General features: G+C 43.0%; 1 protein-coding gene across 5 annotated transcripts in view; it reads right to left on the bottom strand.

Annotated features, from left to right (window-relative positions):
• Positions 1 to 18498, bottom strand: part of LOC134346636 (large proline-rich protein BAG6-like) — a 137363-nt gene that overhangs the window by 103371 nt on the left and 15494 nt on the right. For 4 of the 5 annotated variants that reach the window (XM_063048099.1, XM_063048098.1, XM_063048102.1 and 1 more), the window contains exons 2-5: positions 16093 to 16181; positions 14888 to 15005; positions 10414 to 10625; positions 7232 to 7303 (exon numbers count right to left, since the gene is read on the bottom strand). In XM_063048099.1, the coding sequence (XP_062904169.1) occupies positions 7232 to 7303; positions 10414 to 10625; positions 14888 to 15005; positions 16093 to 16155 (465 nt within the window). In that variant the 5' untranslated portion in view covers positions 16156 to 16181. The remainder of the gene's footprint in view (positions 1 to 7231; positions 7304 to 10413; positions 10626 to 14887; positions 15006 to 16092; positions 16182 to 18498) is intronic. The other variant, XM_063048101.1, reaches the window with a different exon arrangement.

The raw sequence follows: 18498 nt of genomic DNA, 5'->3' as shown, positions 1-18498 counted from the left end.
AAATTTAAAAAAAAAATTCTTCAAATATCAGTGCAAAAGCTTTTGCACTTCTCTAGTCCATGGTGGTAAAATAGTCCCAGGATGTAACCCAACACAGAAGATACACAGACTGCAGTAGACAGACAGCACTTTGCTCTCTTCCTGGTACAGAGTAAACTATGGGACTGGCAAAAGAGAGTTGAACAACCTGAAAAGTGATTCCAGAACCACCAATACTACTGGCTTCCAAATGCCCTTCTGCTCCGAGGCACCTCGGGACAGACAATAAATTTCAGTATTGCTAGTGAAGTGACATGTGCATACCATAAACAGGTCATGAGAAAATAACTGACACATTTTGAGAAATGCACTTCTACTCACTTATTGATGTCAATACAAAATTTGCCTTTCACCATATTTGTCTGTTGCATCAGTTTAACAGAGTAAAATAAAAGAAGAGAAAACCTTGGAACACAACAAAAAACACCACAGAGGGCCGTGGAGCCAAGTCATTGTGTATACTTAAGGCAGAGATAGGCATGTTCCTAATTGGTAAGTGGGTTAAGGCTTATAGAGAAGGTGGGAAAATATGGTCGAGAATAGTGCAGCAGACTCAGTGGGCTGAATTACCTTAATCTGCTATCTCTCATGGCAAATTATGGGAGGAATATCAGCCAGGGCACTAACCAAACTCACAGCTCCTCTTTGAACATGGTTAGACCACTGATAAAAATAGTTCAAAGTATCAATGAAAAGCCAATAGCCCAGAGATGCAGCATTCCCTCCAAACCACAGTTTAGATTACAAGTTTGATCCATAAATTTGGGTTATAATTCAAACCCTGGAGGGTAATCTGAACCTCACAACCTTCCTCTACAACAGGTGACTGCCCCAACAGCCAGGTCAAGATGACAAGCATGGATGATAAATAATAATGATCATGACTTCTCTGTCTAAATAAACTCTGCTGGCTGGGCAGCATCTGTGGAGGAAAATAAAACAGTTGAACTAAGAACATGACTGCCTTATTTCTCTCCAAGATACTGCCTGCCCAGAGTTTCGCCAGCATCTTGCATATTGCTTCAGGTTCCAGCATCTGCAGTTTCAATCATCTAAATAAATAATCAATCTACCTCTTTTAATCCTCCACCTCAGCACACTTGCATTCAATAAGCTTTGGAATAAAGTCCATATTCCAAGAAACAATGTGACAATGTTGCTCGTCACTATTACAAAGTGAAATAAGGTTTGGTAAAGCACACTGGGAGTCTCTATTGGCATACAGCGCCACCTACTGGTATCTAATTCAGTTCCACAACTGATTGGCCTAAAAAAAACCCTTAAGAGACAGTGATGACAACATGATTGAATTCATATGGTAATTTGAGAGGGAGCAGCATAAGTCACATGTATCAGTATCGCAATGGAATAAAGGGAATTACAGAGGCATGAGAGAAGCTTGCCCAGGTAGATTGATGGAAGATACAGGTCCACAGTCCCTTATCCAAAATCCTTGGGGCCAGTTGCATTTCAGAATTCAGAATCTTCCGGATTTCAGACCTCACCCCCCCCCCCCCGATACTAAAAAACACGTATGCTCAAGTCCTTTATTTAACCTGTCTCAGTGCGGTGGACATTAAGACCCAGTGGTGCACCAAACCTACGCACATCCTCCCATATACTTTAAATCATCTCCAGATTACTTATAATACCTAATACAATGTAAATACTATGTAAATAATTGTTATACTGTACTGTTAGGGAATAATGACAAGAAGAAATTTTATTTCCAACAAAAACATTCAACAAAACATAAAAATATACAGCTTCAAACGAACCGAATCAAACACATGGTAAATGACTTATTGGAATAAATGTAGAATGCCACTGTCACTGTAAAACTTCAGTAACTTGTCTTTCTATTTATTTAAATCATAAACAGTGGTAGCTCCGACATGATTTTCTTCAGTAAAATGCCACACAGACACACCACGATCAAGCTTCTGCAATAACTCCACTTTCTGCGTTATTGATAGAGAAGATTCCTTCTCTTTTTCTCATTGTTACCCATAAGGGTATCTGCAGCTCTTTTTGACATTTTCACAGTGAAGTTAAACACAAAGTCAATAGTGAACACAAAATATCAGCGGACAGCACATGCACATGTAACCAGTACGAGCGCTGAGCCACAACTGACGTCTGGCGGCCTCTGCTAGTGCTGTCACGTCACACCTGAGTGACATCAGCTGTCAGTGGAAAAAAAACTTCAGTTTTCGGAGCTTTCTGGATTTCAGAATTTCGGATAAAGGAGTGTACAGCTGTACTGGCAGGGATAATGGCAGAACAGAGATGGCTGAAGTTTCTGGGAATAGTTTATAAGGCGCAGGATAGGTATGTCCACAGAAGAAGTAGTTCTCAAATGGCAGGGATAGGTAACCATGGGTGACAAGAAAAGTTAAGGACTGCCTAAAAGCCAAGGAAAGGGCATATAAGGTAATACTACAGTAGGCAAATACAATGTTTGCATTTATTTCAGGGGGAACAGAATATAAAAGCAAGGAGATCATGCTGAGCCTTTAAAAGACACTAGTCAGGCCGCACGTAGGAGCATTGTCAGCAGTTTTGGACCCCATACCACAGAAAGGATGTTTGTTTGTTACAAAGAGTCCAGAGGAGGTTCACAAAGATGATTCCGGGAACGAAGAAGTTAACACATGAGGAACATTTGGTAGCTTTGAGCCTGTGCCCACTGGGATTTAGAAGAACACGTGTGGATCTCACTGAAACCTACAGATCGTTGAAAGGACTAGATAAGGTGGATGTAGAGAGGATGTTTCCTCTGGTGGGAGTATACAGAACTAGAGGGCACAGCCTCAAAATTGAGGGGAGACCTTTTAGAACAGAGTTAAAGAGGAATTATTTGAGCCACAGAGTAGTGAATCTGTGGAGTGCTCTGCCATGGACTGTGGTGGAGGCAAAGTCTGTGCATCTACTTGAAGCAGAATTTGATAGTTTCCTGAATGGTCAGGGCATCAAAGGATATGGCGAGAAGGCAGGCGTTTGGGGGTTGGGTGGGATCCGGAATCAGCCATCAGCCATGATGGAATGGCGGAGCAGACTCAATGGGCTGAATAGCCAAATTCTGTTTCTAGTCTTATGGTCTAAAACACAGAGTACTGTATACAGTAAACCTAAGAAGTTCTGCAGATGCTAGAAATCCACAGGCAAAATATACAAAATGCTGAAGGAACTCAGCAGGTCATGCAGCATCCACAGAAATGAGCAGAGTCAACTTTTCAAGCTGAGACCGTTCTTCTGGACTGGAAAGGAAGGGGAAAAAATTCCAGAATGAGAAATGGGGGGGGGGGGGGAGGAGGAGTATAGCTAGAAGGTGAGGTGAAGCCAGGCAGGTGGAAAAGGTAAAGGGCTGGAGAGGAAGGACTGAGAGACACGAGTGGGGAACAGAAGAAGAGGTGAGGGGAATGGAAAAATTCCCTCCTTCAATATCTATAGCACAGATAATGAAAGAGCAAAGTTAGATACCAACTTAAGAAAGAATCCATCAGCTAAATGCTCAAGTGAACACATTGTGAAGGAGCATTAGACTGGTGAAGCAAAGTTTAAATTGGACAGGAGAGTGGGAAACAAAGCCTGCCACAGCTGCTGCTGTTTATTGAGGGAGAGATTGAAAGGGGAAAATTGTTACCATATACTACCTCAAGATTCATTCTCCTGCAGATGTTCACAGGAAAAAGAAATAAAAGTAGAAATTTACCCAAAAAAATCCACCTAAACAAAGACTGACAACTAAACAATATGCAATCCTTGAAATCAAGTTGTGGAATCAGCTCAGCATTAAGGTGAACAAAGTTATCCACAATGATTCAGAATTTTGATGGTTGTAGAGTAGTAACTGTTTCTGAACCTGGTGATATGGGACCTAAGGCTCATGTACCTTCTGCCAAATGGAAGTAGCAAAAAGAGGGCACAACCTGGATGGTGGGGGTTCTTGATGATCGATGTTGCTATCTTGTGGCATGTAAATGTATTCATTGTAGAGAGGACTTTGTCGGTGATGGGCTTGGCTATATCTATCACTTTCTGCTTTCTGTTCCTCAACATTGGCATTTCCATACCAGGCCATGATGCAACGAGTTAGGATACTCTCCACTGTGCATTTATACAAGTTTGTCAATTTTTCAGTTGACATGCCAAACCTACACGAGGTAGAGGCACTATTGTGCCTTCTTTGTGATGACAGTTATGCGCTGGTCACAGAGCAAATCCTCTGAAATGTTAACACCAAGGAATTTAAAGCAGCTGACCCTCTCCACCTCTGTACCCCTAATGAGGACAGAAAATCAAAACCAAATCTGTGTTACACTTGTATCGGACTTGGCAGGCTACTATTGAAAACTGGGCACAAATGAAGTCTTCCTATTATTAAAACAGAACTAAAGCACTGAGAACATAATGCAAAGAAAAGTGTATGAACAAAGTAGCAGAAACTAAAGATTAGATCTGAATAGAAAAGCCCCACACTTTTTACACTTACACATGACTTTGCAAAATATGAATAAGTGCTGAAGTAGAGAGAATTTCCCACTTGTGAGAAATCTAAAACTGTCGCAAGGTGCAGAATGGTTACTAATAAATCCAGCAGTGGTTACAATGCTGGTTTAGTATATGGAAGAGGCAGTTTTAGATATCTCTAGAGGGAAAATGGAGGAATGCAGAAGAAGAAAGGGACTGGAAAGGCAGGTTAAGTGTAAGAGTACAATGGATTAACTTGGAGTAGATGGGTCAGATATTTTATCCAATTTTATCCCTTCAATTACATCTTTTGTCCTTATCGCACAATAATTAAGGTCCTCCTCTCAACGGACAACAAACAATTAGATTAAAACATAACACTTAGATTTAAACCATAACTAAATAACAAGATGCATATGGCATCAATGTACAACTGCATGGGAACGAACCCTTAGCGACACCAAATGTTCACTGGAACAGGTTGCATCTTGCACAGTTTTAATTGTCTGCATCCAGCACAAGTGAAAAAGAAAGTTTCCCAGCATTGCAAGATTGATATGAGTGTCAAGTGAAGTCCAATGAGTAGACCTAGAACTGCATGGAGGGTCAAACTTATAGTGGTATTTTCACCTTTTAGATATTATTTTGTTTGCCTCCTTTCCTTGGTGCAATCAATTACTTAGCTCTACTATATGGTTCTAGGATGTGGCTACCACTGGCAATGCCACTATCCATCTCTAATTGCCCCCATCACTGAGGAGGAAGTAACACCAAATCAATTTGGTGGGTCTGGAATTACAGTCTTGACCAAGTCTTAGGAGACACCTTCCTCAAAAGGATATTGTTCTAATGTCTATTACAAAGAGCAGATTTTTTCACCCACCCAAAGTTCAATTTAACTGTCTCACTTAGAGAATCTGTCTGTGCTATTATAGTGAGGTCCATCACAAGCTTGCAGAACAACACTTCATCTTGCGTCTGGGCATTCTGCAAATGCTCCAAATTTAACTAACTTGCTGTATCCATCTTTATCAGAACCAAATTAGATCTTCCTCAGCTTACTAACACCCAACAAATGCACAGCCCCTCCACAGAAGCAAGCGGATTTGCAGCTTCTGCAGGGACGCAGGTATCTTCTGCCGCTCGGGAACTCAATTTGTCCGTATTTCCCATGCGAGCCATCCGGTTTACAGGAGCAGAACCCTGCTGTACCTTGGGGAGGATCTGTAGTGAGTCCACACATCAGTCTTTCTCTCTCCATTGGTACACCTTAACCTGTTGGACACGTTCCACAGCCCTATTCACAGCAATGCACAACACAGAGAAAGCATCATCTAACTGCCCCATTAGTCTACTTCAATAGGTCTAGCCCTTAACACAGATATTCCTTTTGTCCTGGCCCTCCCTCTCAACTCCTTTGCTGAAATTTACAATGACTTTTTAATCCACATTTCCTAATATACACAAGGAATCTCTGACCTGAAAGAGTAATCGTTCTCTTCCCTACAAACACATATAGACTTGCTGACCATTTTTATCTAGATTTCCAACATATCCTTTTTATTAAAAATCTTATTTCTTCTTCAGTGTTTCTAGACACAATGTAACCTACACAGCCATCTTCAAGGACCTTGTGTATCTGCAAACATACATTCTCTCCACTCCATTTAAAGTACATACCTTATAAAATATAACATGTCGCACCTTTCACATATTTCTGTGCTCTTTTGCCAATCTTCTTCAATTATCATAACCTAATTCCTCTCGATTCCCATGCCCAGATCATTGAGAAGAATAGCATGCACAAGCTAGATCATCCCAAAAAGCTCTGCCTTCACACTCTAACCTTCAACTATCTTATATTAAAATAAGACCAGAGGAGTCGAATCAGGCCATCATACTTTCCCCCTCAACCTCATTCTCCTGCCTTCTCTCTGTAACCTTTGACTCCATCACTAATCAACAACCTACCAACCTCGGCTTTAAATATACCCAATGACTTGGCCTCCACAGCTGTCCATGGCAAAGAACTCCACAGATTCACCATACTCTGGCTAAAGAAATTCCTCCTAGTCTCTGTTCTGAGTGGACATCCTTTTATTCTGAAGCTGTGTCCTCTGGTCCGAGTCATAGAAATGTACAGAAATAGAAACGGGTCCCTTCAGCCCCCTGTGATGCTATTTGATACTTATCCCATGTACCCACATTAAGCTGTGCCCAGTCGCCTTTCCTATCCAAGTACCTCTCCAAATGCCTTTTTAATGTTTTCACTTGTGTCTACCTCCACCAGCTCCTCTGGCAGCTCACTCTAAAAATTCACCACCTTGGCTCCAGGTAAAATTTATCAACTGCACAGCAGCCAAGATACATGGCCCTTAACAAGCTCTTTTTGGCCAAGTCCAGTAATTCCAGCAATTCCATTAATAAAAATAAAATGGATGCAAATGGCTCAGCTTCCAACCATGTGGCTTTTTAAAGGGCAAAATACTGAATGAAGACTACACAGTCAACAGAGTAAGCTCTGGAGAACAACCATCATACCTGGATGTGAAAGTGCAAGGATTTCTATTGAAGGGAGTCATAACAGATTTAATTCTGGTTTTCAAGGCTGAAAAGGGACAACATGAAAAGGCGGCGATTGCACCAGGCAGCCTGTGCACCTGATAATCCCCGTACCCGAATTACACGCAGGCACAAAGAGACACACACTATCACTTACCCCGGTGGAAGTTGCGGCTCGTGCATTCCGACCAGCCTCACCCAAACCTGCCATCACCTGCTGCACTGATTGCTGTAAGAACACGGAAAGGAAACATCATCGGGGCGACACCGCAGCACCCGCGTGCAGACAGCCCCCCACCGTTAAATCGGTGGCATGTTCTTGGGTGTGGGGGTGAGGGTTGGGGAAGGGGGGGGAGGGGGAGTTGTGTTGCAAACACACACAGCAAAAAGACAAGCTCTTCTGCGATGTGCATGCATTCACATGTTATCTAGAAGCCCCAAGCTGCCTCAAAGAGGTGAGCATGGCACAGCTGCAAGATGTGCGCAGGATACACTGTGTGGATGAAGGTGACAGGCTTGATACCGTCTTTAACTATCTGCAAGGTCACACTTCACTCAATTCCTAATAGCAACTGTAAGCATGCTAATTTCTAGTGTTACCAGGTATCTTCTGGCATCATTCGATCTTTAAAACAGCAACTGGGGCCAATATTAATGGAAAATAGCCGACACACTGCCCTAGCAGGAAAGATGCATATGCGTTTGACTTGTAACAGATGCTCACTTGCTCATTTTAGATAAACATACCTGACACAATCATGAACTCAGTTATTTTATGCTTGGTTGATGTATAAATAGTGGAACAACACAGGGTCAAGTTCTGCTAGGGATATGATAAAGGAGCAATGACCACAGTCATAATAGGGCAGGATCTGTCTGAGGGAAATGTTGAAATATGGAGATTGTGAACAGCAGAGTAGTTCTGTTACACTGATACTCGGCTACTTTTGCCCCACCTCACAACCCATACCAGAGCAATGAAAATGCACACTAGCCACTGCCCTTAGCCTACTTTGTTAAAACCCGGGCTTCCCGTTAAAAAAAATCACAGCAACACGAAAGGCTGCCATTCAGACCATCGTGTTCATGTCAACAAATGCAATCCAGTTGGTCCCATTTCACTGTTCTCCCGTAGCCCTGCACATTTAATGTCTCTCACATAGAGAGAATCTGTATTTCAATTTATCCATTATCTCTGCTCCTCATGAACCTTATGGGTAAAGAGTTCCAGGCTGTCGTCACACCCTGGACATAAAAATTCCTGCTCACATGTTCCGTTACCCTTGATATTTCTCATGCATTCCTTAAACCCATATCTCCTAATCTTTGTACCAACCACTAATGAGAACAGATTTACTTTATCTAACTTGCACAATCTTCTCCACATGTACCCATCCTTAGTTTCAAAAAGCATTTCCGCCTTAACCAAGAAATTAAAATTCCTCACTCCTCGATTAATTCCCTGGATTGCACTGCATAGATCTCTGAATTGCTCATCTACCTTTTCCCTCAAGCACGGTAACCAGACCAGGAACGATAATAGTTATGATCTAAACAACTATTTCTAAAAGTAGCACAATGTCCTTGCTTTTTTGTACTGAAGCCTGCAAGAGACATGATCATTGACCATTTTCTCAATATAACTGACCAATTTCAGAGATCGATGCATTGGATCCCACTTTAAAACTATATTTCCTAAAAGGTGTCAACTCACTTTTCAACCCTACTTTAACCTGCATACTTTGCTAACCGAATGCAGAAAATTGGTACCACCCTCTATCCATCTCCTCATAGTGTGGTCATCACCCGATATATTGTAAACTTCCCTCCATAGAACAACATCTTTTTCAGGCCTATGGTAGTAAACGGGGGGGGAAAAAAAGCATAGGTTCTGGCTTTGACCTTTGAGGTACACCACTACCTGAGAAACAATGTCCTGCTGCTTTCTGTTTTATGACACTCTTGTTCCATTAGGCTCGGTTTTCAAACCAGTTTGTGAAATACCTTTTTGCAAAAGTCACTGCATTCCCTTCACCAAATTTTCCAGCCATTCCATGAATTAATCCAGCTAGGTTAATCAAACAATCTGTGCCGGCTATCCTGAATTAAATAAAACCATTCCACGAAGATTTCTCCCTGGTCATTACTGGCCTGCAGTTACTAGACATGTCCTTGCATCCCCTTTTGAATAAAAGTATCATATTTGCACGTACCAATGCACTGGTCCTCTTTTGTATCGACACTGCAGTCACTTCTTACGTTACCATTACTTAGCATCCTGGGATGCAAGGTATCCAGACCAAGCAACTTACCAACTCCAACCACATAGTTTTTCCTGACTACTGATTTTCAGCCCATCCATTACCTCATCTGCCTTTAATTTTCCCCAATATCTTATCATATCCTCTTGAAGTCATAGAGCCAAAGAGCACAGAAATGGCCTTTTGCCCCAACTGGTCCACGGCAACCAAGATGCCCACCTAAGCTAGTCACATTTGCTTACATTTGGCCCATATTCCTTTCAACCTTTCCTGTCCAAGTACCTTCTTAATGTTGTTAATATCTGTCAACCACTTCCTCCAACAGTTTATTCCATATACTGAAAACACCCTATATGAAAAAAAAATTACCTCTTGGATTCCTATATTGTTCCCCCCCGCCAACACCTTAAACCTATGTAGTTTAGTTCTAGATTCCCCAACCTTGCAAAAAAAAGATTGTGCATACTCTATCTAAGCCTTGTATGATTTTATACACCTCTGTGATCACCCCCTATTTTTCTACACCCCAATGAATAATGTCCCAACTTGTTCAACCTTTCTCCATTCCTCTAGTCCCAACAACATCCTCCTAAATCTCAATACTTTTTCCAGCTTAACTGCATCTTTCCTACAGCAAATCTGAACACAATATTTGACATGCAGTCTTACCAGCACCTTGTACAACTGCAACGTAACATCACAACTTCTGTACTAAATGTCTATGTTGATTACCCTCTTCCTGACAGGAGGCATTTGGACCATTGATCAAAATGCCACATTAACAGCTGTTGCTACCGAGGGTTACAGGTGAAGATGGACCTCAAATACTCATGGCTTCCAATCCAATTCCATGGCAGTATAAAGTTTTGGTGCTTAGGAATGCAAGCAGAGAGCTTGCAATAGATCTGAAGCAGAAAGTCTGACATGCCGCCTGAGGTTAAAACACAGTTACACCTTGGATGGGATGGGGAAAGGAGTGGAGGCAGCAACTAGGCGGGGTAAGGAGCTGCTGTTCACCGCTTTTCAAGCACATGGCTCCACTCGCTGCCCCCCAGCCCTCTGGTTCTCCACCACTGACCTGTATCTGCTGAGGGTCTAGAAGGTTGACTGGCAAATTGAAGGTGCCCACCATGACATAGCTGTTGGCATTCCGGTCATGGGGTCCGGCTGGCATCCCTCGCGTGCCACCAGGGTGTGGCATGGAAGTGCCTGCTGCCGAGGTCCCTCCTGTTGCTGACTGTGCCTGTGGCGGAGCACGCTCCACCAAATGGATAACTTTGTGGTGCACATCTGTAGGAGGAGGAACAACCAGAAATTAGTGATGGATGCAAACTCAGATTCAGAGCGCTCCCTCAATGCCACCACTGCAACAGCTGAGCTTTTATTCTAACGATTAATAATGCTGGATAACCAGGCTCCCATTGCAAGTGTCAAGTGAAGTTTATTGCCATTTAACTACATTCATGTATATAATTATATAATGTATATAGAAACAGGATGCTTTCTCCAAACCAAGGTGTAACGCACAGTTGTACACATAACACACAATAACTTATGAAAGGATAAAGTCTACAGATGAATCACACATAAATAACAAACTAAAATGCATTAATATTAAATATTGTAAGGTACGAAACAGATTAATCAGTGACACTTTGAATACAATGCAGCAGGGAATTCAGAAGCCTAATAGCCTGAGGGAAGAAACTGTTTCTCATCCTGATAAGTCTTGTTTTTACGCATCATAGTCTGCTACCTGATGGTAGAAAGTCAAAGAAGATACTGGATGGATGAGTGGGATCCCTAATAATACTAAGGGCCCCGCATACGTAGCAATCCTGATAAGTATCCCCGATGAATGGTAGGAGACGCCTATGATCCACTCAGCTGTTCTTACAGTCCTTTGCAGGACTTCTGGTCCGATGCTTAACTGCTCCCATACCAGATAGAGATGCAACTTGTCAGGACGCTCTCAATGGTGCTCCTGTAAAACATAGTTAAGATGGGAGCGGGAAGCCTTGCTTGCTTCAACCTTGTTAAGTGGAGGCGCTGCTGTGCCTTCTTGTTCAGGGAGGTGATACTAAGGGACCAGGTGAGGTCACCTGAGATGTGAACTCCCAGGAACTTGTTGTTCTTAACTCTGTCTATGGATGAGCCATGTACTCACAAAGGGGGGTGGTTCAACTGCACCTTCCTGAAGTCCACAATGATTTCCTTTGTCTTCTCCACATTCAGGCTCAGGTTGTTCTTCTCACACCAATCCCCCAGCCTCACCACTTCCTCGCTGCACTCCACTTCGTCATCTTCTTGATAAGAGCAACCCCTGTTGTCATCCACAACCTTGATGACACGGTTTGAGATGCATCCTGTGACGCAGTCAGCAGTGTAAACAGCAGCAGACTGAGCACACAGCCTCAGAGAGTGCCAGTGCTCAGCGTAATGAGACCAGAGACATTGCTGCCCACACGGACTGACTGTGGCCTTACTGCTAAGAAATGCAGTATCCATTTGCAGAGGGATGTGTTGAGACCCAGCGAAGGCAGTTTCCCTACTGGTTTCTGAGGTACAATGGTGTTGAATGCCAAACTCAAGCCTATAAACAGCAGTCTGGCAAATGAGACTCCATTTTCCAGGTGGGACAGGACAGAGTGGAGGGAAGAGGCTATGCATTATGATAAGTGAACTGGAAAGGATCCAATGTTTATCATTATCCAATCATTATTTCTACATTTAATAGAGGAGGTGTAGAAGTGAGAAGGGGAAAGAAACTACTTGGTATAGCAAATGCTCTGCACATAGTGGTCGCCTCACTACAGGAAGGACGTGGAAACCATAGAAAGGGTGCAGAGAAGATTTACAAGGATGTTGCCTGGATTGGGAAGCATGCCTTATGAGAATAGGTTGACTGAACTCGGCCTTTTCTCCTTGGAGCGACGGAGGATGCGAGGTGACCTGATAGAGGTGTATGATTGTGTAGATAGTCAGAGGCTTTTTCCCCCAGGGCTGAAATGGCTAACACAAGAAGGTATAGTTTTAAGGTGCTTGGAAGCAGGTACAGAGGAGATGTCAGGGGTAAGTTTTTTTTACGCGGAGAGTAGTGAGTGCGTGGAATGAGCTGCCGACGATGGTGGTGGAGGCGGAAACGATAGGGTCTTTTAAGAGACTCCTCGATGGATACATGGAGCTTGGAAAAATAGAGGGCTATGGGTAAGCCTAGGTAGTTCTAAGGTAAGGACATGTTCGGCACAGCTTTGTAGGCAGAAGAGCCTGTATTGTGTTGTAGGTTTTCTATGTTTCTAAACCACATCACAGTAATCAGCTTCCCCTCCTTGGACTGTCTCTCTACATTTCTCACTGCCTCAGTAAAGCAGCCAGCATAATCAAAGATCCCACACACACCAGATATTCTCTTTCCTCCCCTCTCCCATCAGGCAGAAGAGACAAAGGCCTGACCGCATGTACCACCAGACTGAAGGACAGCTTCTATCCCACTGCTATCAGATCTTGAATGGATCTTTTGTATGATGAGATGGACTCTTGGCCTCAGTATACCTCACTCTATCGTTTGCCTGCACTGTTGTGTTGCGATAGGTTTTGCACATTATTCTGCATTGTTATTGTTTTACCTTATTCTAGCTCAATACACTGTGTAACGGTCTGATCTGTATGAACAATATGTGAGACAAGCTTTACATCTTTCAACACATGACAATAATAAACCAAACCAAAACATTAATTACAAGGGTCATGAGACTGGAGCCTGCTGCTGGAACGTGTGATGGTGACATTTCAAAGGTTTCACATGTGCTGTGGTCAATAAAGAATTCAGCCAAGAAACAGAAAGTTAATCTTGATAGATCTTTCCCTAGCTAAAATGGGCATAAACGGCCTAATGTGATTCATTAATTTCTTTGTTTCTAGAAGGAAAGATAAAACTCTGTCCCACAATCAATACAGGACATCAGCAAACATTGGCCTTGACAAACAAGGAGGAAACTCTCGAGGCGTTATGTAGGAATGGACAGCTCAGCAATTAATCCAAATGTAACAGAATTTCAGAGCTATTTGTTTGATTATCAAACCCTACCAAGAAATTTATTCACGTTCTTGTCCATTATTCATGTGACTAGTTGAACCCAGAAGCATAGTTACTTAGCATATTCTGTAGTGAATTAAGGGGACAAAACAATTCTCAGACATTGTGGAAATAACTTGAGTAAAGCCCTGACAATCAACACAAAATGCTAGGGGAACACAGCAGATCAGGCAGCATCTCTGGAAATGAATAAACAGACGACAGTTCGCGCTGAGACCCTTCTTCAGTTCCTCTGACATTCTGCATGTGTTGCTTCGGATTTCCAGCATCAGCTGAATTTCTTGTGACCTGACAAACAAAGCTGTTGACCACACTGCTCTAAGTAACAGAGATATTTTTTGTTTGCTCCTAATTTTAATGCAATCACCATTGACTCGCTGCACTTTTGTTGCTCACCTTTATTCACAGAAACTGTGTCTTCTCTTGAAGCAGATTTTGCTAGCAGACTAATCAGATTTGCTAGCTATATAATCTACTGCCTGCTGTGAGCCTAGTCATAGATCCTTTTCCACAATCAACCCAAATATATTGGAACAATGGAGTTATTTCGTTATCAATCTATACCGGGACATTTCCTCATGTTCTTGTCAGTTATCCATTTGACTAGTTGAAGCTAGTGGCTGACGTATGGTCAATAAAGATTCTGATAATATTGTATTTAAAGCATTTAAAGGAGAGGAAGAGAAGATGGCGGCGCGACGCAGTACGCAGCAGCCACTCCAGTGATTGATATCTGTAATCTGTTAAGTAGGGTGCCGTGCACAATCCTGATTTGATGGAGACAGACGTTGAGAGAACGGAGGAACATCTGGAGAAACTTCTGAAATGCCTTTTTTGCTGCCGCTGCTACTGTGTGATCCAGAATACCCAGAGGAGAGGGCCCTGAGTCCTCGCCTTTGCTTGTTGCTCGGCGGCCGGGGCAGGGTCGAAGCGTTCGGCATCGATAGCGCTCAGTGTCAGAGGCTCGAAGTTTTTGGACGGACTCAGAGTCGGCTGTGGTCGGGTGCTTCCAACTCATCAGCAGTTGTCGGCGCATAGAGGTTTATGGCAGGGAGAGTTTCTCGCTTCTGCAGCCTGCTATCAGGGACTATCGGAAGTCGATCGGAACTTTGAGACTTTTTTTTACCAAGCCCATGGTCTGCTCTTTATCAAATTATGGTATTGCTTTGCACTGCTGTAACTATATGTTATAATTATGCAGTCTTGTCAGTGTTAGTCTTTGGTTTGTCCTTGTTTTTTTGTGATATCACTCTGGAGGAACATTGTATCATTTCTTAATGCATGCATTTCTAAATGACAATAAAGAAGGACTGAGTGTCCTTATAATCTAATCTAATCTAATATGCCTATTCCATGACAGCTCAGGTTTCAGGAGATGGGCTGGAGACCAAGAAAAAGAGCGTGGAAAACAAGTCTGCTAGCAAGATGAAATAAGAGCGTATTGGTTAACACTTGCCATAATCTTTCAACTTCTTGTCATCTTGCAAGACACGGCCCTGGTAAATGAGCCTCTGTTTGTCAGCTGGGATGTTCACCGAGCTGGAGATGTGGTCTTTGAATTCTTTGACTGTAAACTGAAAGGGAACAAATATCAGCATAGCCAAAACAGGGCACAGTGCTGAAGCATACCACCCGAACAAGCCCACCAAAACAAAAATAGGGCACAATGACTAAGCAGACCACCCTCACAAGCCCACCAAAACAAAAACAAAGATAAGTGCAATGAATAACAGGCTACATGTTCTGCTCCACACACTGAGCTAACATTAATTTTCTAAACAAAAACCAGGTGGTTTCCCACAAGGAATAAAAAAATAAGTGGACAGCATTCCAAGAATTCAATTCCACCATGGGCAGTCCCAAGCCTGGATGTGAAAGGAGGAGAGTTGGGCATGGAGCCATCTCATAAAAACCCCAGTGCTGCAGTAATGCCAATAGATATTCGAGTGGCCTTGCCCCTGGGAGAGGAAGGATTTCAAAGATGGGCTACACCTGGGGAGTTTGAAGGACAGGGCCAGAACAGAAGACCGACGACCTGCCTATGCCTCAATAGGCTTAAGAAGAGAAGATTCCAAGAACTCAAGGAATGGTACAACATAGGAAACCATTCGTCCCATTCAAACCCAAGCTATCTTCAATAAAGCTCGAAAATGCAGTATCGATTTATAGGAAAATCCCCATAGTTCAATATCTGCCTCACTAGGGGATGTTTACTACATTCCTCTCCACTTGTCAGGACCCCAGATTCTGATCTACCCTCCCAACTCCCAATTCTTGTGTTCCCACTCGCTGGGGCCCCAGTCCGCTTGCTCCATTTAGTTCACTGAATTCACTAAGGAATTTATAGCGTATATAATGTTTTGTTAACATCCAAATAAACTAAAAGTATGATGAGCATTATTAAACAACATCCAACAGTCTGCTAGTCAAGCACCACCCAAGTCCTGTGCATGCCGGACATTAAGAATTATTCTTACAACTCAGATACAGGCCCTTTGGCACAACTGGTCCATGACAACCAAAATTCTCATTTGCCCACATCTCTCTAAACCTTTCATATTCACCCAATACCACCCAATCCCACCAAAGGGGGAAAATGGATAAATATTAGTCAGCTCTCTGTGACTGCTACCAATAGCTAGGTCAAAAGAGGACACTCACCTCTTCTTCAACTTCATAGGTTCTGCTCTGAGAGTCCAGAGTCTTCACTGTAACCTCTATCATGGCTATCCACAGCTTTTACTTCTCCTCTGCAAAAGAACAGAAGATTCAGAATCTAAATCAGCTTCTAGGTAAAATTTTACATGTAAAGAATTTGTGATTCAGTGTCTAAAGGGACAAGCAGCTGTTGGCTGCCTAGAGCCATTAAGATTAGCTGTTGTTTTGTAGACAGTGTAAGAACATGGAAATAAATAAATACCTGTCGCTTTCTTACCTGCTTTCTTTAAAATAACTCCCAGTCAGTACACCTGCTTCTTACCACCAATAATCATCACCATCCAGCAATCTTTTGCCTTACACTTTATTTCTTTCTCAGTCACTTTGAAAACTAGAACTTCCCCGTGCTTAACCCAGTTCTGAGGAAGTGCTCCGACCAAAGACATTGATTGGTTTATCATTCTGCAGATGCAGTTTGACTGGCTGAGTTCGTCCAACATTTTCAAAGTCAAAGTAAAATTTATCGAAGTATATATATGTTACCATGAGAGTAATTTTCTTGAAGGCATTTACAGAAATATAAAGAGATACAACAGAATTTATGAAAAACTATACACCAGCTAAAACCGATGAACAACTAATGTGCAAAAGACAAGTGCACAAATGTAAAATATAATAATGGATCATAAGTTTCAGTCCTCGAAAGTGAGTCTGTAGAATCACTTCAGAGTTGCAGTGAGTGAAGTTATCCACACTGGTTCAAGGAGCCTGATGGTTGTAGGGTAATAACTGCTCCTGAACTTGGTGGTGAGGGACCAGGCTCCAGTACCTCCCCAACTCTGACCTTTCACTTCCTCTCACCTGCCTATTCCTTCGCCTTGGGTTCCCTCCTCCTTCCTTTTCTCTTATGGTTCACTCTCCTCACCTATCAGATTCTTTCTTCTCCAGCCTTTGACCTTTCCCATTCACCTGGCTTCACCTAAAACCTTCCAGCTAGCCTCTTTCTCCTTCCTCCCCCCCCCCCCAACCTTTCTATTCCGACATCTTCCTCCCTTCCTTCTTAGTGCTAAAGAGGAGTCTTGGCCCGACATGTCGACTGTTTACTCTTTACCATACATGTTGCCTGACCTACTGAGTTCCTCCAGCGTTGTGTGTTGCTTTGGATTTCGAGCATATGCAAATTTTCTCATGTCCTGTATCTCCTGCCTGATGGTAGTAGCAATAAGACAACATGGCCTTGATGGTGGGTGTCTTTGATGATGGATGATGCTCTCTTGTGATAGTGATCCATGCTAATATGCTCAACTGGGAGGTAGGCTTAGTCTGTGATGGACTGTACTGCATTGACAACTTTCTGTAAACATTTCTGTTTCTGGGCCTGACCATGATGCAACCAGTTAGGATACTCTCCACTGTGTATCAACAGAAGTTCGTCAAAGTTTTGCCAAAAGGGTGGATAGACAGGTGATAAACAAGGGACGCGCTCAGTCCAATGGTTTGATGCGAGGAGTATCAATGAATAAAGCGAATGAGCAGAGAACGAGGATCAGCACTTGCAGCTATGATGTTGTGGCCATTGCAGAGCCTTGGATGGTGCAAAGGCAGAAATGGCTACTTCAAGTGCCAGGCTTTAGATGTCTCAGAAAGGACAGGGAGGGAGGCAAAAGAGGTGGGGGTGTGGCACTGTTGATCAGAGTAGTGTCATGGCTGCAGAAAAGGAGGAAGTCATGGAGGGGTTGTCTACGGAGTCTCTGTGGGTGGAAGTTAGGAATAGGAAGGAGTCAATAACTCTGGGTTTTTTTTTATAGACCACCCAATAGTAACAGGGACAACGAGGAGCAGAAAGGGAGACAGATTCTGGAAAGGAATAATAATCTTGTCTCCCTTTCTCTTCACCATTTACACCTCGGACTTCAGCTACTGCACAGAGTCTTGTCATCTTCAGAAGGTTTCTGATGACTCTGTCGTAGTTGGATGCATCAGCAAGGGAGATGAGGCTGAGTACAGGGCTACGGTAGGAAACTTCGTCACATGGTATGAGCAGAATTATCTGCAGTTTAATGTGAAAAAGACTAAGGAGCTGGTGGTAGACCTGAGGAGGGCTAAGGCACCAGTGAACCCTGTTTCCATCCAGGGGGTCAGTGTGGACATGGTGGAGGATTACAAATACCTGGGGATACGAATTGACAATAAGCTAGACTGGTCAAAGAACACTGAGGCTGTCTACAAGAAGGGTCAGAGCCGTCTCTATTTCCTGAGGAGACTGAGGTCCTTTAACATCTGTCGGACGATGCTAAGGATGTTCTACAAGTCTGTGGTGGCCAGTGCTTTCATGTTTGCTGTTGTGGGCTGGGGCAGCAGACACCAAAAGAATCAACAAACTCATGCGTAAGGCCAGTGATGTTGTGG

The sequence above is a fragment of the Mobula hypostoma genome, chromosome 5, assembly GCF_963921235.1.
Source record: "Mobula hypostoma chromosome 5, sMobHyp1.1, whole genome shotgun sequence".
Taxonomy (NCBI): Eukaryota; Metazoa; Chordata; class Chondrichthyes; order Myliobatiformes; family Myliobatidae; genus Mobula; species Mobula hypostoma.
Note: the sequence above shows the minus strand (reverse complement) of the source record. Positions and strands in the feature narration are given on the sequence as shown.